Here is a 23,414-nt window from a genome sequence, read left to right as displayed (position 1 = left end):
TTTGTGACGTCAGAGGATTCCCTCACAAAATCAAAGGACTCTCTTCTTCTTGATCATCCAGACAGAAAAAAACAATAATAAAAAAGTTTACAGAGATTTTAGAATTTTCAAGTCAATAGGGTTAAAGCTTTGTGATGTTACATAAATGGATTTATTTGAAAAGAAAATCTTCCCGGATACTCGTTGCTTTATTTGCTGTGAGTTTGTTAGGAAAATATTTCTAGTCTGGATGACAAAGGAACAGTTTGACCTTGTGACCTACTTACTATTTTAAGTAACACAATACTGCTTGGTCATGATGACTGATGAAATGAAGTAAACAAATAAACGATCTGAGGCAACGTTAGATATCACTTCAACGCGTTTTGCTCTCAGGGAAAGAAATGACACTAACTGAGGCATCGAGAACAAGTAGTGGGGAAACCTCTACTGAGCGTAGGTAAGGAATGATGATTTTTATCTCTTCAACAAGAGTTCCGTCTTCGTAGTAACCTACTTTTTCGGTTACTGTTAGGTAACTCCATACTTGATTTACCAGACGCTTCAGAGATCCGGACTAGTCTTAGAAACAAGGTACGCCATGTTTTTGTTAGATCTGTACTAGACCCTACCACATAATATTTTTAAAATTCTCATTTGTAAATCCATAAATCTATTGCAGGAAGTAAATCCTGATTTTCAAAAATGTAACATTAGGTCTGGACAAAAGAAGCTTAAATAGTTACCTCCCTTTGACCGATGATCGATGCGAACTTACACCTCAAATTATTTAAGTTCATCGACATACGCCTAACTTTATTCGTCTGGTCTAAGTTTATTCAATTTGATTGTGTCGTCAATTTTGAATGATGAACTTTTTCTGTAATAGTGCCCCTGTGCGAGCCGTTTTTAGTGTGTTAAATGTTGTGTAAGTAAAGATTAAGACCCTGGAATATTGCCATTATTGGACTAGTTTGAAAAGCCAGGTTTAAGCCATTTAATTTTAATGAGGGTCATGATAATGCAGTAAACATACTGAATGATACAATTTTCTCTTTACTTGTAGATCAAGGTGGTTGTCACCAAGAGAGTGGTTTAGATGGGTTCCCACATCTCCAGAACTCTTAGAAAAGGTGGAAGAAAAGATTTTAACTTGTAAGTAACTGCTTTGCAGCCATCCCTACTTAGACTTAGGCTACTACTAGCAGTGCCTTTTTTTTTTTTGGTTCATTTGCAAAAGGAAAATTGTAGTATCTATAGTTTGGCAGAGGTGATGACAATCTAAATAATACCCACACCATTTATAATGATCTTCCATGAAGATATCACTGATGCCATTATTGTTAACGGTAACAAAATTTGAAAAAAACACCCCATAATGATTCAAGAATTCTTTAGCATTTGATTTGAATAATTTTTCAGGTTGTAAAAATATATCAGAACAGAAATTTGTGAGTGGTAAAGTAAATAAGTTATGGACCATTGTTGTAAACAAAGAGAAAGAAAAAGAAAAGACACCAATAGTGATGGTACATGGTTTTGGTGGAGGTGTTGGATTGTGGATACATAATTTAGACAGTTTATCTGAAAAACGAACAGTTTACGCTTTTGATCTGCTAGGTTTCGGACGAAGTTCACGTCCAGTTTTTAGTCATGATCCTGAACTAGCAGAGAATGAATTTATTGATGCAATTGAGGAGTGGAGAAAATCATTAAATTTAGAAAAATTTATTTTAATTGGACATAGTTTAGGTGCCTTCTTAGCCAGTTCTTATACAATAAAATACCCAAAGAGTGTTCAACATCTGATATTGGCTGATGCTTGGGGATTCCCAGAGAAAGCTCCTGCAAGTCAACAACAAGGGCGTTTACCCAGCTGGATACGTTTATTAGTAAAAGTTTTGACACCATTTAATCCACTAGCTGGTTTGAGAGCTGCTGGACCATGGGGTAAGTAATATGATTCACTTTCTTCTAGGCAAATATATATTTTATTCACAAGTCAGTTAGTACAGTACAATAGTAAAATAGGCACACGTCATTTAGGTACCAGTACAATCTTCATTTAGGCACAGTGATTTAGGCCCGTATCCATTCAGGCACACTCGTATTTAGCATAATGTAATCTCTATCACACTTTTAAATCCTAAAAATCATCATATGTTCCAAATAAAAGGTGTGGCAAAATGACTGCCTAGAAAATGTTACGCCTATTAATGACCGTTTTATCATAGTAAAAATCAAAAAAACAGAATTATTAATACCGGTACTATTCAATGTAGGTTTCCAATGTGAGATGTTTTTTTAATGACGTTTGTTTCTTTTTTCAGGGCCAGGTCTTGTAAAAAGATTTAGACCAGATTTACAAGACACATTTTCAGAGGTTTTTGATGATGATACAATATTCACTTACATCTACCATTGTAATGCCCAGACACCAAGGTTTGTTATTCTTTTGTATTTTGAATAAAGCTGTTCAGTAATAAAAAAGTATGAGAACTTTATGTATAATATACACCTGTAGGTATATGGGAAGCAATCAATGGCAAACATGGGTGATCAAGGTTCCTTCAGGCCACATTGAAAATTCACTTCCCCCTTCTTTTATTAAAGAGATTATTATAAAAAAGGAGGAAACTTACACAAATTTTATCAGGGTATCAGCTTACTTTCTTGGCTCAAAAACCAGTTTTGCTGTGACTTAACTCACTAAAGGTTATTCCTAAACAAATGATATATTTTCCTTTTTTCAGTGGTGAATGTGCCTTTAAAAACATGACAATTCCATTTGGTTGGGCAAAATACCCCATGATAAACAGAATATCAGAATTACCCAGTCATTTACCTATGACCATGATCTATGGTTCAAGGTCATGGATAGACAGAAGTATAGGTCATAGAGTTAAATATATCCGCAATGACAGCTTTGTTGATGTTCAGGTATGGTATGGTATAAGTTGTTATTATTTCTCAGTAAATTATAATATGTTTTGTGGAAGAAATTTCATTTCATTACAATTATTTGAGGAATGTCATTATTTCATTGAGGAAATTTTTGTCCTGTTGTACACTGTTTTCTGTGAAAAGCTAATAATTATCATAAAATTATCAAGGGCGGCATAACTTTTACGGAAATGGCTTTTGATTGGCAGATAAGGGGACATTATCCTTCAAATCAAAGAAAGGATTATCTTGGAATATACAAAAATTTGATATAAAGCTGTTGGTCATACCAATGGTCAAAGGTCAGAGAAATTTGCAAAAAAGGTCACTTTGACCTGCAAACTTCCATATGACACCGCTTAAATTGAACCTCGTTTAACAACAAATTGTACATCAAGAGTTTAAAGTTGTCGTTTAATTTCAATCATATTTGGTTTGATAGTTTCTGACGTCTCCCATTTTAAAGAAATATGTGCTTCCAATTTTTATGCATTACGCATTCCAATATGATATCATTTTCTATTTAACAGATAGTAGTAGGAGCTGGTCATCATGTGTATGCTGATAAACCTGAAATATTTAATAATATAGTTAATAGAATATGTGATAAAATTGACAGTGAGGCAGAAGATAAACTTAGACAAAATTCCAGTGTGGCAGAAAATCTTAGTTCAGCACAAAATGATAGTACAGAGGAAAATGATAATCAAGCACAAGACACTGAGGATAAAGACTACATGGCACAGCTGTAAAATTTTAAAGGAAATGTAAAGAGGTTTTCTTAACTTTTAAATGTATCAGGGATACTGATAGCATCGATTTACACCATTCCAATTTCCTGTCAGACTTCTGTGGTTCTTGCCATTCCATTATAACTAAGCGTTTTATGCTGTACATATCCCAAAGACTCTGATATATTCAGCGGCGATAATGAAGTCATATGTGGTTAAGCATTTCTATGATTACAGGAACCACAAACATCTGATGGCAAAACAGAATGATGCAAATAGATGGCTGCGATGTACATAGCTAGAAAACTTCTTAACACCCATTCCTTTTTATCTTTTTATTTATTGCTCATGAAATGCAAGATTTTAAAACGTCATTTTTATTCCTGTGTTATTTAGGAGTAGCCAATAGGGTAAATTATTTTATATTTTCATATAGTTCTATCAAACATAGTTAAAGAAAATTTGATTTTAAAATTTGGATATGAGTGGTTTTTTTTTTTGAAAGTGAAAACTTATTTGAACAATATTTCTGAGTTCCAACCCTTTTTGAATCTGTTTGTTAAGAATTTATTTTCATTCTGAATTTATAGGAATAGAATTTAAGAATTTTGTACTTGGCCAATAAGAGCATATATTCATAAGTAGATATACCTGGTATCATAAATACCATAACAGGATCCTTATACAATCAATAAATCCAAAAGAATTAGTAATTATCCATAAATATGCAATTAACTATTGAAAAACGCTTAATATTTACTTCGTTTTGTGAATTTTCAAGGTTTTCCAGATTTTACAGGGAGTCTGTTGTAACTTTATGACACCAGGTAAGTTCACTGATGAATATATACTCATATTGACCATTCTTGACTTAGTAACCCTTTAAGCAAAATCCTCTCTGAAAATATTTCAAACAATTATATTCTATGTTCTATTTTGTTTGCAATTTTCCATAACTTGTTTCCACATGAAGGAACAAACATTAATTTGAATTATTTGGTTGAGAAAGTATTAAATAGATATCTTCTAATTAATTCTATATATATTAGGAAAATGATTAACAGTTTCAATTTGATATCATATTATTTTTCTTTTATGAATTCATTGAAATATGAACAAATTACTAATATCATTTTTTGTTAAAATTAATGAATGTGTTATGAAGATAAAATTAGTTTGGATGTCTCCACTGGATAAAAGGGCCAAATTGAAGCTAACTGGTTGAGAAAGGCCCAATCTTATTAAAACAAGATTACAATTTTGTATCATTCTTGTTTTCTAGTGAATTTAGTCTCTAGTGTAATCTAACAAGTTTTCTCCTAAAATCTGGTCCAAAAGGTACAATTTTTAACCAATCACAGCATGTCACATAGAATCTTTTTCTTGAAAAAATAAGGAATTGTGGGATAGTGAAATCTAAAGTAAAGTGATATGACAGCCGTTTAAAGTTCCACTATCTCATAATTCTTCAAGGGCCTCATCACAGCCAAGGTTTTACTGAAACATACATCGTTGTTTGAGAAAGTGCTTATAACATATTTATGACTAAAAAATAGAACCTCAAGATATAAAACGATATATCATTAAACTAAGTAATTATTGAAAAACACTTCTAAGCATATTTCCAAATTACTTAGTTTAATGAATTTTTACTTAGTTTTATAGATTTATTGGATTATAGAGGGATTATGGTGTATAGTTATGACACCAGTTAAGTTCACTGATGAACACAGGCTCATTTAAAAATTCCAATTTATTTGGTCATCTTAAGAGGTAGTATACTTTAAAGTTCAACTAGCACTAAGCTCTGTAAACTACGCAAATGATGTGCCACTATTTTTTAAGAGCTAAATGTATGATTGTTATTTTGTAGGAATTTGTATTTTAATAAATGTGTTGTATTATGATATTTTTTGTAGATATTATTAAAAGATTACTGATAATTTCAATGTTTTCATACATTTATTGAGATGGAACAGAAAACATTTCTCATCCAATTTTGCTATAAATGTTTTGTTTTTAAAGGGACAGGCGTGCAGCGTATCTTAAATTGACGAGTCGTCATTTTAACATTCAAAAGCAGATAATTCTGGACACACATGGATTTGAAGGCTCAAATTTTGACGGTGAGCTGTGAACACCATTACTTATTAGCTCAGCTAAAAAATTTCAGTTTCCGAGACTAAAGTATGATTGGTCAAAAAAATGGCACACCTGTCCTTTTAAAAGGGAAATAAGATATTGGCATCAAAACAATTCTGTTATTTTCTGATATTTTCAATTGAAATTTCTAGGAGGGAAGTGTGTTTATTTGTAAACATACGAAACTGAAAATGTTATTAAAATGAAATGAAATGAAGCTTTTTATCCTATTTTTCTGTGCAAGATTGGGTAAATGAATATCATGCTGTGGGCAGTGGGGGAAAATTTTTCCAGGGCAGCTTAGAACTTTCAAAATTGTTTTACTGTAACAGAAGCAAAGTGGAACAAGTTGTTTGTTATAATTTTAGCACTGTAGCTCTCTAACTAACTTACTATTATTATGTTGACTTATCGGAGATGGTAGACCGAAACATCTGACTCTATTCCAGCCCCTGATAGGTATTTTGTCCACTTCAGCCTACAAATGTAAAAATATCTATGAGAGGCTGGTATAGAGGTTGATGTTTTGGATTACAGAGTAGGAAGCTGTGATAATAAAAATCAAATATTTAATTAAACTGAATAAAAATGAATTGAGTCAAAATAAAACACCCTATACTTTCATTTTAAACTATTTAACTGTGTGTTTATTTACAGTTCTCTCATCACCAACGTTCAGTAATAATAATGAAATAGTGCACTGTACACTAAACTTTCTGTAAGTTGCATCATGTATGGGCGTGGTCATACAGTGTCAATTATTTTCTCTTAGCCAATGGAAATTTAAAATACGTTGACGTAACGAGGATTCCCCGGGAATACCCTTTATTTCATCAGTAATGTTTATATCGGCCATACGGTACTGAACCGGCAACACAACAACACGTGGAGTCCTTATCTATTTTCAAAACTCAGCTTATTTTCTTATCTCGTGAATGAGAAAAATATCCCCCAAACATGACGGCTAAAAAACAAGAACATCTACCAGTAGTACCAGTTGAAAATAAGGAATCTGAAACTGTTGAATTGAAGAGACGATTAACTCTTTGGAATGGTGTTGCCATTGTTGTTGGCTCCATTATTGGATCAGGAATATTTGTGTCTCCAAAAGGTGTACTTGTCGAGGCCGGTTCGGTAAGTGTTTTACATCATATTAGAGAATGATTACAAAATTCCACCACCGAAGCTGTATTTCATTTGAAATCAGCAAGACCGGTAGTTATAGCAAACAAACTAATTACTTCCTGTAAATAGAAATCATTCTATTTCTATGACTATGTGGTGATGGGAAATAGGCCTTGCTGGATCCGATCTCCATATTAGTGCTTTGTTGGTGTATTGAAATATGCATATATATATCATTATCATTATATTTTGAGGGAACCAGAAAAGTCAGTCAAAATTTCTTATTGTGAATTGCCATCTTTCACTTTTAAACAGTAGCTTAATAGGACAGTTCTAGATAGATAAGCCTAATCTACAAAGCCTAAGAAGTCAGAAATGTCTACTGAATATAAACTGTGAATCCTTCCATAGCTAGGCCATCTATTAGGCTACTTGTTGGTATCATATTGCATAATATTTAAACCATGTAAATTTTGATTGTTATTGATTTTATCAAACACACAAGACATTCACGAGATGTTGTGTTCATTCAACTTGGATTTCATTGCAGTTTTGTTTTTTCAGTATTATTTTTCATAGAATCTTTACTCTGTTCATTGGAAAATGATTACTGCCCCTTCTTGTAAAGTGGTATTGAATGAAAGCTACAAAACAGTAGACCCTACTGATAATCTTAGACTGACTTTGCGTTGATAAAAATATGAACATGAGCACTCTTTATCATTTTGAAATTTGTTTTTTACCGAAGACAATTTTCAGTCAAAATTTGAAACAATTTTCAGTAGAAATTTCTCAGTGAGAAATGTGTTTCTTTTGGATGTAAACTTATAAAAAATTATATTTTTATCAACTCCAAGACTAACAGTATATATAAACACAATTTTATGGATAACAATTACTTTAATAAATAACTTGTAACGTTTCGACGATGATACTTTCGTCTTTATCAAGTAATAATAAAGTAATTGTAAAGTAATTGTAAAGTAATTGTTATCCATAAAATTGTGTTCATATATAAATACCTGAATTACTAAATGCCAGTTAAGGAAGTTTCAAGACTAACAGTACTATTTTGAAACCGATATTATAATTCTCATAATAATGGAAAAAATTCAAAAAACTTTTCACTTTGCTCAGACAATAATTTTTTTTCTTCTAAATTTCAGGTTGGGTTATCTATTATAGTATGGGCAGGTTGTGGTATCATATCATTGGTGGGTGCGTTATGTTATGCTGAATTAGGAACTACCATTACTAGATCAGGTGGTGATTATGCCTATATTTTAGAGGCTTTCGGACCTTTTCTTGCCTTCTTACAACTATGGGTAAGTTTTTTCATACTTAGATCTAATCTAATGTTTGCTTTACTAACTGATACTCAATTATCCATATCACTTATCAAAAAGAAAATCTGACGCCCTGTTTGTCTAATCGGCCCGTCATTAGGGTGGGGTCCGCTGGGGCTGGGCCACAGCAAGTGAGAATTAAGCACCAGCAAACCTTCTTCAGTTCAGCAGAGATTGATTCATTTACATTGTCAAAAAGATAAAGATTTTGATATGATTTTGGCACCTCAAAATTGTCAGAAATAAGTTCTCTTGGCCTGTAATTTTTCAAATTCTCTGAGTACTAAATCTGAGCCCCAGCACCAATTCATTCATGGCGACAGGGCTGTGTGTGATCATCCAAAAGGTCATTTTTTAAGATTTTGTATATGAAAGAAGTCTAACCAAAAATACCACTGATCCACTGATGGCATGGTATTATGGTTTATAGATTTAAATTCTACTTTGCACAATTGCTAGGCCACTCCGTACTTCTATGTTACGCTCCTAATAGAATTCAAACTCTTGCTTTCAATTGCATCATTATTTCATTGTCAACTGTTTATTTACTCAGTGTGACCACTCGACAGTGTTTTGGATGGTTTTATTTTTAAAATTGTTTACTGAAATGTTTACTGATGCACTTGTGTTATTTATTTGCCATTCATGTCAAACTGTCAAATTGACATTTTCTAAGATGCCTAATCCCTTATTTATTCAATTTCCTATCTGAAACATGCAATTTGCACGAACATTAGATTGCATCACTTTTCACAAGTTGGTGGAAACTTTTTTTTTTTTTTTAAATTGTTAATTCAATATTTTCGATGAACATTTCCATTACAATACAAAGTCTGTTATTTCCATTGTTTTTTTTTAAATTTTTTTTAATTTTTCAAAAAAAAAATGGGCCAATTTGTTTCAGGATGGGACAACCAACCTACACATTTACTGTAAAAGATGTGAAATGGTGCAGACGACTTTGCACTCTGTGCATGGCAGTGCTTGTCTTTCATTAGCCTGGTCAAGTGCAAAAAAGTAAAGCTGAAATCTATTTAATTTCTAAGCACCTTGTTGATTCCAAATCTGTATTAGTGACAAAATATTTAAAGGGAAAGCTGCAGGATTTCCGGTAGTAAAATTTGGGCCTTCAAATCCAAGTGTATCCATCATTATCTATGATTGAAAGTTATCTTAACGAGTTGTCATTTTAACAGATTTGAATATTTGAATATTGTTGATGATGTCATGTGTTTACAGTAAACTCAATCATCCTGTAAACTGTAAACTACCCACAGATACAACGGAAGATGTCTTGGTATCAAAGACTATATCAACAATATGTCAACTTTTAGATACCTCAAATTTCAGAGATAAGTTAAGCTTGTGAACTACATTAATTAAAAGTTAAATTTCTTGTTTGAGGTCTATTTGAAGGAATTATGCTATTTTTGTACAGTTTTAGTAGTTCTGAAGACTATTTACATAATATTCAAGTCCCAAATCGACCCCCTGAGATGCCCCATCTGTCCCTTTAAGTATGAGAAGAATTATAGATTAAATTAATTCTTTCTTGATCTAGTTTTTGAAATAGGAATATCTATATAAGCCTTATCTTATCTTTCTCTTATATTTTTAAGAAATATATATAAGTTTTAAGAATATTATGAATCATATGTTGATTTTAAATATAACTGACAAATACAGCCCTCTCAGTAGAGTTTCTACAGCGCCAGGGACTGGAGAGTAACAGAGGCTGGCCCAGTTTTGGCTCATCCCTTAATCTCAAATTTTTTCATTATTTTACATAGAGAAAGAATTGCTTGTGAGCAGTCTTTTAGTTTATCACTTTGTATTGGGGATTTGAATTTGGTTCATATTGCATGCACTGCATTTTAAATTCAAAGTATGAGTAAAGCCGCAAAGAGACAAAGTATGATGTGGAATAATTGATACAAACAAAGATAGAAGAAGTGAACATGCTAGGTACGGATCCAGACATGGTGCAGACACGATTCGTTGCTTCTGATTTCTACTGTATCAACAATTCTGCACCGTACACTTCACCGGACACTCTATACATACATTTATACTACTTTATTTATTTGGAAATAGTGATTCTGAAAACTGCAAGCTATAATAGCTTGTTAAAATCTAAAAGCTTATAATCCACTTTTGAAGCAAATATTGATACCATTATGTTCTTTCAATATCTTCATAACTTATAATGCTTCATTATTATTGCCATGAATTCTGGTCATAAACGCTAGCGCACACGAGAGCTCCTAGCTGAGCAAAATTTCATTTGTGCCTTTCAGCTGTAGCTCTCGTGTGCGTGGAGTTTACTTTAGGTTTTTTTCATTCGAGGCGTTAAGGAAATTATCTGTCGTGTTTGATAATTTTTTCCTCGAATGAAAAATACCTTACCGTGTGCTCACTCGAAAGCTCTTGGCTTTCAACTTTGAACTGGGGCGCATGCACTAGCACATGATCAAACAAAAATGGCTGCGTCCATCGGTGAATGCGAGTTTGTATCTGAAGCAATTATCGAAGACAAGTTGATCTTGGCGTCTTTGAATCCATCGACGTTTCAATAGCTTACGAGGGCTTTTTAAGTATTCTTCGTCGGCAACAACGCAACAACAGAAGAACATTTCTTCATATTCTGAATCATTCGTAGGGTTGCCGACGTCTGACATTTTGTTTAAGTCTCGTGATAATGTCACATGATCTAGTTATTTTTAGACGTTTATGTGTGTGGGAGGGAAACCAACGTAAGCTACGAGCTGAGCTGAGAGGCACAAATGAAATTTTGCTCAGCTGGGAGCTCTCGTGTGTGCTAGCCATATGGTTTGGAGCAATTCATATGCAGACTTATATTGAGAATTATGAATACACTGCTGTGTCCATTGTTAACAAAATATATTTTATTGCAGGTCAATTTGATAATCATAAGACCCACAGCTCAAGCCATAGTAGCATTAACATTTGCCTATTATTTTCTACAACCTATATTTGATACATGTGATCCACCAGATGATGCTGTTAGATTATTAGCTGCATTATGTATCAGTAAGTAACCTACTATACTTTCATTCTATCAAATATATTCACTGGAATCAAATGTATTACCCACAATAAAATATAGTACGTGCAATCAAGTGTATTACCCACAATCAAATGTATTACCCACAATATAAACGCAATCAAGTGTATTATCCACAATCAAATGTATTACCCACAATCAAATATAGTACATGCAATCAAGTGTATTACCCACAATCAAATGTATTACCCACAATATAAACGCAATCAAGTGTATTATCCACAATCAAATGTATTACCCACAATCAAATGTATTACCCACAATCAAATATAGTACCCGCAATTAAATGTATTACCCTCAATCAAATATAGTACCCGCAATCAAGTGTATTACCCTCAATCAAATATAGTACCCGCAATCAAGTGTATTACCCTCAATCAAAAATAGTACTCGCAATCAAGCATGTCAAATGTATTACCCACAATCAAATATATTCACCACAACCAAATGTATTACGGACAATCAAATGTATTACCCGCAATCAAATGTATTACCCGCAATCAAATGTACCACTCACAATCAAATATATTACCCGTAATCAAAAGTATTACTCACAAATTACCCCAAAATCGTCTTAATGTATTTCAAATTAGTACATATTTAAATATACCTTTTACTAGTGCTTTACTTAAATTACTGATCATATTTACTTTTAAGTTTGATCATAAAACTATTTAAATAGATGACTCAGTTATTGACTCGGTGCAAGTTAACCTTTACCATACAGGTAGATTTATATCACTGTCCTTACAAAATTTCCCTCATTGCTTACTGAAAGACATTACCTGCCTTCAAGAGTAGGATACAAATCCCCATATTTAATTTCATAGCCACAGTGATAAACATATTTTCACCTCTACCCTATTCTATTGTATATCAGATAAAGAACAGTAAGGTGTAAATAGTAATAAAAGATAATGCACTATGTATTAATATTTATATATTAGTTAGTGTTAACAGAGTCATTATCTTGTCTGCTCTGATAATTACTAACACATGTCAACAATTACTGACCTTTGCATATTTCACCTGTCCATGATCTTGGTTTTATAGTTTGAAATAGGCTACCTATTTATGGACTGAAACTTTACTCCTCCATGAAATTAGTTTCCACCTTTCACAAAATTGTTCATGAAAATAAATTGTGTATCAAGTTCTTGAAAATTTGCACTGGAGTCAAATTTTGTTAAAGCTTTACTTTGTAGAGTAAAACTGGTTGAAGCTATCTTGCCAAATAGTTTTTACTCATTACAATCTAAAATTGCATTTTCACTTCCAACAAAATTCTGATAAGCAATATTGCTACAATGAAGGACAGATCATTTTGTGACTTATCAATTTGGTCTGCTATTCATTTTTGGAAAGGCAGTCATTTTCCTAATGAAGACTAATTGAATGCTGAATGTTAGAGAAAATTTTGGGGATGGGTTTGGTGAATATGGGGAGAATTAACAATTTAGTAATTAATTCTGCAAAGAGCAGAAAAAAAGCAGCCATTTCAGAATAAAAGTACATGTATATTTGAATGCAGTGCTCAAAGTTAGGCAAAGTGTATTTTTCTGGGATCATTTTGGTATTTCTGAATAAAGGAAATCATTAAACATTGTTGCTGCAGAGATGATTATACAATTTACTGATCTAATTTGTTCACTGTATTGCAAATTTAAACTTATGTGACATCAGAAGTTCAGAAAGGAATATTCAAAAATAGTTGTGGCTAGTAAGTACAAAGGTATTAACTAGTAAGAAGTAAGGTATTAACTAGTAAGTAGTAAGGTATTAACTAGTAAGTAGTAAGGGAAACATGTTGGTTCTGTTCAGTGATCAGATAAAAAATAAACAATCTCTGATCAAAGTCAAGTATAATGATGTAAACATCAAATAAAAGTATTAGAACAACATGCCTGTGTGCATCACTAAGCTGATAAGATAATCCTTCTGTTTTTTTTCTTATCAAACAAAATTGTTGGCAAAAGAAAAAAAATGTTTTACCAAGTTGTACTCAGTAACAGTGCATTGCTCTTTAGCTACTAAATGCTGCATTGAACCTTTGCACAAAATAGAGTAGAGTTGTATTCATATACTGTATAATTCTGAATATAATGCGCACCCCTTCTTACCCGCGAGTAAGTCTGGACAAATTCATAGCTCTACTTTATATAGTTATTTATGTATTTTACCTAAAGGCTTGCCATATGACATCAGCTGTATTGTATATTAATATCACAGATATTGATATTGTTTTCATCCATCTGCTAGTTTTTTTTTATCATATGTAATAAACATTCTTATTATTAATAATTCTGAATAATTTTATCTGTATTTTATTATTCTTCAGAATTATAATATATATTGTTTTTAGTCTGGTTGATATTTTTAGTCTCACATGATATGTGCAACTTCCTTTACTTCAGTATGTTCAGTATGTTTGTTATGGAAACTGAACTAAAATCAATTAAAATAACTAAGGAAATTCAGTAATTAAATTGATTATTAATTAAGAATTGAATTTGAAATTAGTTCATATTTAAGCCAATCAGATGAACACAACAATAAAATCATCTAAAGTTTTTGAAAATTGGGCATTGAAGTTCTGCTTCTAAATGAATGGAGTTTTACATCCTACTTTTCTGGATCTAATTGGGTTATTGAAAATGGTAGCACAAACTCTAGTCTTTGATTATCATCAAGTCTGCAAAGATAAACTGATGCCATCATGAATTTTATTTTAATCTTATGTTATTTAACATCAGAAATAAATTGGAGATTCATATTATATCTTTTTTGCTAAATATCTATTGTAATAAAAAGGATTGTATAGAGGTTTTCTAAACTTTTTATGTATGTCTGGAACACTGATAGCATCAATTTACGGCATTCCAATTTTCATTCTGACATCTGTGGTCATTTCAATTCCACTAAAGCGTTTTATGACATCGCTAGAAGGGAACTGCATATATATTAATAGTAGCTTCCGGTAGCTCCCCTCTAGTGAAGTCAAAAACACATTAGTTTTAGTGGAATTGTATGAATCACTGACGCCTGATTGAAAATTGGAATGATGCAAATTGATGCTATCAGTGTCCCTGATACACATAAAAGTTTACAAAACCTCTTAACAATCCCTTTAAAATTACAAATGGTATGAGAGTTCAAGTGCATCTTTTTCTCTTCTTACATCTGATAACATGTTTTTTTTTAACTTTTGGAAACATGATAAGTGTTTATGTAGTGTTTTTTGAGTCTTGTCAGAACTAAGCTCAAGTAGAAAGTAAACTGTGCCATAATTATACTGGTATTTGTAATTATACACAAAAATGTTTTGTTGTCTTAGAAAAAACATTAACACAACATTAGTTAAATTAGTAATCTGGATTGTTTTTTTTTTTGACTAAACTAATTTGGATGAAGGCCAAGGTATTTTTTTTTTAACCTGAAAATTGATTTGGTGTTCAAAAGTCACACATTACTGTTTCTGTTAAAAAAAAAATTCAAGACTTCTTTCGTAAGCATCTTCTCATTTTTCAGAACTGTGTTAGCCTATCCCAATTTTTTTTTTAATAGCTCAGGGGTTTTAAGGGTGCAAATTTTGAATAGAATTTGTCCTCGATGTCCATTTTGACATGAGAGAGATTTTGATTTTGATGAAGACTGATTAAATAGATAGATATATATTAATATATTATTCAAATTGAACTAGGCATCCTCGTTTAATCAATTTCAGGTGTTAATTTTGCACATTTCTAGCATTTTGAGTGGGGAACAATGGAGATGAATAATTTCAGTTATAGTCTTTTGCTCTTGGTCAGAAAAGTTATGGAAAGTGGGTGGAATTCAGATATAATTCATTGCATCTCATCTAGAGGTCTGAGAATTTAACCCCAGCGTAGGTGGAAGTAGTATCAAAATCTTAGATTTTCCAGAGTTAGTGATGCAAGTTGACTTGGAAAAAAGTGTTGTTCAGATTGAATTTATTCCAAAAGCCATGTCCGTCTGTCGGTCCGTCCACAATTGCTCGTAAACACTCTACCAGGCACAATTCTTGACTGATTTCAACGAAACTTGGTATGTATTCAATGCCAGTCTGAATTAAAGAAAAACAGACTTGTGATGCTGTCCTGGCAAAATATCATGATACATGACACTGCTTATTCATAAATAGAAACATGAAACTCTAACTCATCCTAGAAACTGATGTATTTCATCAAGATTGAAATATTTTTGCATAAACATTATTTTTTTTATGACGTCTGCCAAGCTAGAGGGTGCCATTCTGACCATCAGTTTCATTGATTATATAATAATTGGCAATTGGCTCTAGATTTTGAATGGTTGGAGTCTGTAAGATGTCAGAAAGGAAGAACTAAGAATGTCAATAAATTCCACCTACAAATTGTTGATTTAATCTTAAGAATAATTAAGGAGTATTGGTTATTCTGGTTATATGGCGTAGGTTTGCCTTCCTTCCAAATTAAAACATTCATTAATTCACAGTTATACTTGTACTTACAGGCATTGAACGATGATTTCAGTTTCTTTTGAAATGGAAATTTGCACACAAAAATGCCCTGGTTCTTTGAAAAGAGTTCAATTGAAGCTTTGAGTCTTCATGCTAGTGATGGTTATCTTTATGTCAAATATGCTAATGTATAACTAAGCTGTCAAAAGGCATATGTTGCCTTCCCTGGCAAGCTTTTTTTGAGATATAGACTAAGTTTTGTTCTGGAATTGTCAAAAAATTTAGTTTTTGTAGGCCAAGAAAAGTTTCAAATGTAGCTAGATTATATCAGTCTTAAATATGCTGTCTTAAGGTAGTTATCGGAGAGACTAAAGACACTTTACTAAAAATAAAAAATATTTTTTTGATTGATACTGGGAGTTTCAGATGATAATTTTTTTCGTCAAGAATGAAAATTGCTTTTTTGTAACCAGCAGAGCTTATTGTAGCTGATTTTCGTTTTTCTGGAAATGGAGATAGGAAGATCTGTAAAAAAAGAAAGTAAATTGGTCTGGCCTAAGGATTCTGGTGTGATTATTACCATCCATGAACTAAAGAACTGTTACTAGTATTGAACAGTTATTGATTTGACATGTATCAATATTCAATGTTTTAACTGATAACTAAACAATCGATTGAAAATGCTAATGTAATACATCTATAATGAAGGGATTTAGACAATTCTATTCTTGGTTTATTCATAGATTTCAAGATGACTTCTCCTTGACATTACAAAAATAGATTTTCCATTCTTAAGTTAAAGGGACAGGTTCACCATTTATTTGACCAATCGTACCTAAGTCTCAGAAACAGAAATTTTGTAGCTAAGCTAAACAGTAATGTGTTCACAGCTCTCCATCGATTTTTCAGCTGCTAAATCCATGTGTGTCCAGAATTATCTGTATTTATATTTTAAATCAACAACTGGTCATAATAGAAAAGACATATATAGAAAAAGAAATTGAAGTTTCTAGTTTGAGGTATATTTGAAGGGGTTATGCAATTTCGGTATAGTTCTAGTACTTCTGAAGACTAATTACATTATTTTATTCAAGACCAAATTATTAAAAGTGATGTGGACTCTTTCAAGCAAACCCATAAAAGTTTTCAAACCTCAGAAGTAAAAGTACTTGCTCTTAGTGAAATTTCTTGAATTTTTTTCCAAATATACATTAACATTTTTATAGACAATTGGTCCCATTTGTTATCACTAGTTTTAGAAATGGGTTAAAATGTTTTTGTTAGTAACTGACAACCTTTTCACTTATTGCTACTGTTTAGTTTTTCTAATAGCTTCATTTTCATTGTTAACATATTTCACCGACTTTTTATTATTTTATATTATGGTATCACAATTCATTTTGACATATGAACTACTTTCCTATTTTGAATGTGTCCACATTTTGAGCCATAAAATGAAATGAGATATGTGTTCCCATTGTATTTTACCTGTACATTTTGTGATGAGATAGCTACAAAAAATATACCATTCTTATCTTATAAGACAGGGGTTTTCAACCTTTTTCTTTCTTGTACCCCTTTATTAACCTTTAACCTTTATCAATTGCAATATACCCACCCCCATATACCCTACTTCCTCTTATAAATCTTTCTATTAAATTTCAAAACTTTGAAAATTAATCCCTGGTTGAAAAAGAAAAAAAGAAAGCATGATGAATTGGACTACAATATGTTGAATCATACATTGATTAGAAAAAAATCAGTATCACTTTTCAGTTTAAAATTTGAAATCCTGTTCTGCTACAATTCTACAAAAATGTACTAAGGAATTATTTTCTCTTCCAACCAGGACATTGTCATTCTAAGTACCTCAAGTATACATATTACAAATATCATGATGTTGGTTTTTATCAAAATTGAAACTAAAGTGATGCTCTATCAGCTTCTGTACATGCCAACCAAATTTTGCTGACTTTGCATCTTTTAGTAGTTATTATTACTATCTCATATAGTAATTTTTAATTTTCTTTATATATGCTTTCAGCTTTATTAACTTTTATCAACGTCTACAGTGTGAAATTAGCTACCAGAGTACAAGATTTCTTTACAATAGCTAAATTATTAGCTTTGATATTTATTATCATTGCTGGAGTGGTGATGATGGCTCAAGGTAAGATAAGGGTTATGGCTTTGTTTTTCTCAACATACTTATAAACATATCAATAATATTTGAAACAGATGCTTATTATTATTAATCTGATATAGTCTTATCTGTTATCAAATATCTGTGCTGAAAGAAAAACACAACAATGTATGTTTATTATGGTTCATTTAATCTGATATAGTCATAAAAACACCTGGATTCCATTTCACAAAAATTCACAATCAATTGTGATTTTCTCAATGAAAAATTCCACACTTCAAAATTCTTATAGTTCTTTTTTTGGAAAATGGGGCCATTTTGCTAAAAGCATATATCCTTGTGTCGTTTTCATTCAAGGGCTCTAACATTGCTATAATATTTTGTTGGCTGCCCTAGGCTGAATATGAAAAAAAAAGAAACAACTATATTTTACAAGGATAACAACTTAGGTTCACAGTTAAGGATCCTTTTTACCAGCAGGTCCTTGGCCAAACTTCTTGTCATTGATCTTTCGTGAATTATCCTCTTGAATTTGTCGAACTATTTTAGGGCAATTTAAACAGTCAAATGTTAAATTTACTTCTATTATCTGGCACATATTTTCTGCTGACTGTGCTCTGTCATTAATAAGATTCTTATGATCAAAGTCTTGATTTGTTTCAGAAAGTTCGAGGTTATGAGGCTATTGAATTGTAGAATTGTTAAAGAAATTAACATGAAACATGAACAAATTTAATATTTGTACACCTGTTTATGTACAAATATATCAAATAAATTGTTTTATATTTGTAGGTGAGGTCGAATATTTTAAAAATCCTATGAAAGGAACCTCTACAGATGTTGGTAAAATTTCATTAGCCTTCTACTCAGGACTCTTTGCTTATGCTGGATGGTAAGTGTTATGTTAAATTGCTTCAAAATTGCTGATGATAGAGTTACAGATATATAATGTTAAACCATTAATATCCCAGAATTCTTAACATGTAGTTGGTTAATCCTGTATCGAACAGAGTATTTGATTGGTTAAATATTTTGATGGCCTTGAACAAGTGTTGCATTTCAATTTCATCAGATCACGAATGGCTGTGGAGTCTCTCACTTCAAGATACATATAGATATGCATTTTAATTTGATCAATTGTTTGTGTTTGTAACAACTATTTTTCTGACTGGTTCTTCAATTTTTGACCGCTTCTTTTTATAGGAATTTTTTAAATTTTGTAACAGAAGAATTAATAAATCCATTTGTGTAAGTACAAATATTTATTTTGTACTATATTTAAAGCAATCCAATACATGTATATGCTGTGTTGTTAACTTTTTTAAAATATACTTAAAGTGAATAAGCTAAGACTTCGAAGTAAGGGAGCTTGTTGAAAAAGGTTGATAGTCACAAAAGATAACCTCATGAGTTTTAAGTATTTGAATGATGAGAAAACTGGTCTCATTTCTTCGTGAAGCTTTGAATTTTCTTTTTATTCTCCTCTCAACTAATGAAATCCCTTGTCATATTTTAACCCGACAAATGTGGCTCTACCAAGTATGAAAAATATCACAGTAAAAGTTTTTGAGCTGTTCATATTCATATATTCATACTTTAATTTTTCAGAAATTTACCAAGAGCCATCTATATATCAATACCTATTGTAACCATAGTTTATGTTTTGGCTAATGTAGCCTACTTCACTGTTGTATCACCCTCTGCTATGTTAGCGTCAAATGCTGTCGCTGTTGTAAGTTTATATTTACTCAAGAGCTTATTCCTATACTGTTGATACCTATCACGTATGGCCTCAGATACCTTATAGACTGAATATTGAGGATATTTGCTTCCGAGACTGTCAGATTGATATCAGATCTTTATGATGTTAAAAGTCAGTCAATCTGACAAAGATAAAATCTGACAAAGGTGAAAATTAGGCCTGGCCTTTATACAATTTTGTTCTCTGCCTAGTGTGTCACCACATCTTAAGGTGGATGCTTTTTGACTATTAAGCATGTTTCTCCTGAACACCTAATCCCACTCTGTGACTTGATTTCTTAATTAAGCACCGTTTGTTGAAAGTCAACATAGCTTATCAAAATTCAAAATAGGTCTAATGCAGAATTCTTTTTCAGACATTTGGTGAAAGAATTCATTATTCATTAAAATACATCATACCTATATTTGTGGCACTCTCTACATTTGGAGGTGTCAATGGTCTACTCTTTACTTCAGGAAGGTAAGTTTGATCATTTTGACGTTTGGAAATTTTAAAATCATTATGAAATAGGATGACATCCAAGTTTGCAAATATCAGAATTTTTCAGAATTATTTATAGTTATACAAATAGTAAAATTTGAAAAATACAACCATTGACCTACTTTTTTGTAGATTATTTTTCGTTGGAGCTAGAGAAGGTCATTTACCTGAGTTGTTATCTATGATACAATTACAGAAATACACTCCCTTTCCTGCCATGTTATTTACGGTTAGTATTTTCTCACGTTTCTTCCTCCATTTGTCAGTGGTTTAACATAGAACAAATCTATGCAAAAGCCATCTTCACAATGTCAATGTTTAAGACTAAGTTCGAAAAAGTCACCTTTCGTGTGTAACAAAAGTTGGTATATTTAGAGATTTGATTGGATTGTATGCTAGCTAATACAGAAGAATATTGAGAACATAAGATGTATATTATGGTATGTCTGTATTGATGTTGATATTTAAATATATTCATTACAGGATGGTACGTCTGTATTGATGTTGATATCTAAAGATATTTATTACAGGGTGGTATGTCTGTATTAATGTTGATATCTAAATATATTTATTACAGGGTGGTACATCTGTATTAATGTTGATATCTAAAGATATTGATATCTAAAGATATATATTACAGGGTGGTACGTCTGTATTGATGTTGATATCTAAAGATATTTATTACAGGGTGGTACGTCTGTATTGATGTTGATATCTAAAGATATTTATTACAGGGTGGTATGTCTGTATTGATGTTGATATCTAAAGATATTTATTACAGGGTGGTATGTCTGTATTGATGTTGATATCTAAAGATATTTATTACAGGGTGGTATGTCTGTATTGATGTTGATATCTAAATATATTTATTACAGGGTGGTATGTCTGTATTGATGTTGATATCTAAATATATTTATTACAGGGTGATATGTCTGTATTGATGTTGATATCTAAAGATATTTATTACAGGGTGATGTGTCTGTATTGATGTTGATATCTAAAGATATTTATTACAGGGTGGTATGTCTGTATTAATGTTGATATCTAAAGATATTTATTACAGGGTGGTATGTCTGTATTAATGTTGATATCTAAAGATATTTATTACAGGATGGTACGTCTGTATTGATGTTGATATCTGAAGATATTTATTACAGGGTGGTACGTCTGTATTGATGTTGATATCTAAAGATATTTATTACAGGGTGGTATGTCTGTATTGATGTTGATGTCTAAAGATATTTATTACAGGGTGATGTGTCTGTATTGATGTTGATATCTAAAGATATTTATTACAGGGTGGTACGTCTGTACTAATGTTGATATCTAAAGATATTTATTACAGGGTGGTATGTCTGTATTGATGTTGATATCTAAAGATATATATTCACTCATTAATTATATGAGTTTTGTACAATGGCTATCTGTTGGTGGCTCTATCTTTGGGATGTTGGTTTTACGAAAGACTAAACCTAATATGGAACGACCAATCAGGGTAAGTGTATGAATAATTAGTTGATAATCTTATAATCTGTATATCACATAAGAAAAAAAATTATGATATTACTTTAATGTTGTTATATTTGACTTATATTTAACTATTTTTAAATTTTTAAGAATGCAGAAAAATTTCTTTTCCTGATTTGTCAAAAATTCATGAAGTTTGCAATTCTTTTCAGAGTAATTTCTTTATTTTTTGGTAGAATATTTTCCTTTATTTTTCAGATGCCTACTTTTATACCAGTATCATTTTTGATAGTAGTTATATTTTTATTAATTGTACCATTATATGCTGCACCATATGATACTGGTATGGGGGTACTAATAGTATGTTCTGGTATACCAGTGTATATATTAGGTGTTATGTGGAAAAAGAAACCTGTGGCCTTTACTAATTTTGTTTGTAAGTTTATGAATTCATAAAAATTTGGACAGGGAAACTCACTATTTTTCAAACAAGTTCTTTGATTAACGATTTGACAATTTTATGGGTCATGAGTCCTTAAAATTGATAGTCTTTGTGGTCTGAATAGTAAAGGTTATTTACTGGAGTTATCTCCCTTCAACTATTGTTAAAGACTAGATAAATGAATATTTATGTATGACCACATTTTCAAGACTGAATGTCTAATTTGTGGAGAAAAAAAGTAGTTCCTAGAAATTCCAAGCGGTCAGCTCTTTGTCTGTGAACTCTTTAAGCGGTTAAGCAGACTGAACGATAATTAAAGCTGATAAACTTTTAATTGGAGTGTCAATTTCCCTAGAAATTTGATTGGCTTACGGTGTCATCAACGTTCATAAGGCCGCCTTTAGATCCTAACTAGGGGAACTACTATCTACATTTATGTCGACTAATGTCTATGTTACTAATACTATTTATTTAGTATTTAAATGTCCTATTTAATTATTTTCTAGACAATATAACGAAGAAGAGTCAGAAGTTATTTTTGGTGGCGTCAGAAGATCAATCAAAATGTAGTTAGAGAGTATCATCATTCATTTTTTTTTTATTCATTCTTAGTGTTGTGATCTCATTTTAGTTTTGTCAATCCATATCCATGTCATAGTCAACATTGCATCCATGGCAAATCTTTTTGTTTCTTATCCAAATATTTTAATAATCTTGCTCAAATTTTGATTAGAGGACCAAGATACACATAAACTCATCTTTAATGTACGGTGTCCCATAACTTCCAAAAAATTAAAAAAATTATTGATACCCATAATCTGATCTAAAATGGTTTTTAAAAAAAATGGAAAACTTTTGTTGATACAAATATTAGCGTCAATTTACACTGTTCCAAGTTTCAATGAATTTCTGTGGTTCCTGCAATTCTACTAAGACTATGTGTTAGATGACGTCACTAATCGCAGATATACTTTATCACCTAAAGCCCTTCGCGATTAGTGACATCATCATTTAATGGAATTGCAGGAACCACAGAATGAATTTGTGAGGTTCATTTTAGTCTTGAATATATGCTATAAGTCTTCAGAATTGCTAGAAATGTACGATAATCAGTTAATTCCTTTGAAAATACTTCAAACTAGGAATTTTACCCGCTAGTTCTATATATGTGTTTTTTATATTATATCACAGGGTAACTTTAAATGCAGAGTTGTCATTTTAACATTCACACACGTTAAATTTTGAACAGACATGGATTTGAAGGCTCAAATTTTCGACAGTGAGCTGTGAACACTTTTACTGATTAACTC

The 23,414-nt window shown here is 31.6% G+C and overlaps 2 protein-coding genes across 2 annotated transcripts; both read left to right on the top strand.

Moving 5' to 3' along the window:
• Positions 1 to 314: 314 nt before the first annotated feature.
• LOTGIDRAFT_219704 (hypothetical protein) lies at positions 315 to 4,267 on the top strand. The gene is made up of 6 exons (XM_009063164.1): positions 315 to 439; positions 1,046 to 1,134; positions 1,402 to 1,929; positions 2,310 to 2,421; positions 2,733 to 2,919; positions 3,453 to 4,267. Exons 1-6 carry the CDS (start codon positions 384 to 386, stop codon positions 3,672 to 3,674), a joined length of 1,194 nt encoding a protein of 397 aa, XP_009061412.1. The 5' UTR covers positions 315 to 383; the 3' UTR covers positions 3,675 to 4,267.
• A 2,485-nt stretch (positions 4,268 to 6,752) lies between these two features.
• LOTGIDRAFT_179200 (hypothetical protein) lies at positions 6,753 to 22,678 on the top strand (the record flags this gene model as incomplete). The annotated part of the gene is made up of 15 exons (XM_009063163.1): positions 6,753 to 6,929; positions 8,087 to 8,245; positions 11,182 to 11,317; positions 17,855 to 17,980; positions 18,746 to 18,845; positions 19,157 to 19,201; positions 19,562 to 19,685; positions 20,071 to 20,174; positions 20,328 to 20,424; positions 20,679 to 20,682; positions 21,071 to 21,074; positions 21,306 to 21,309; positions 21,541 to 21,690; positions 21,921 to 22,098; positions 22,611 to 22,678. 15 exons carry the CDS (start codon positions 6,753 to 6,755, stop codon positions 22,676 to 22,678), a joined length of 1,476 nt encoding a protein of 491 aa, XP_009061411.1.
• Between the last annotated feature and the right edge of the window lie 736 nt (positions 22,679 to 23,414).

Source organism: Lottia gigantea, assembly GCF_000327385.1.
Source record: "Lottia gigantea unplaced genomic scaffold LOTGIsca_56, whole genome shotgun sequence".
Taxonomy (NCBI): Eukaryota; Metazoa; Mollusca; class Gastropoda; family Lottiidae; genus Lottia; species Lottia gigantea.
The sequence above is the reverse complement of the archived record's forward strand: the minus strand, read 5'-3'. Positions and strand labels throughout refer to the sequence as shown.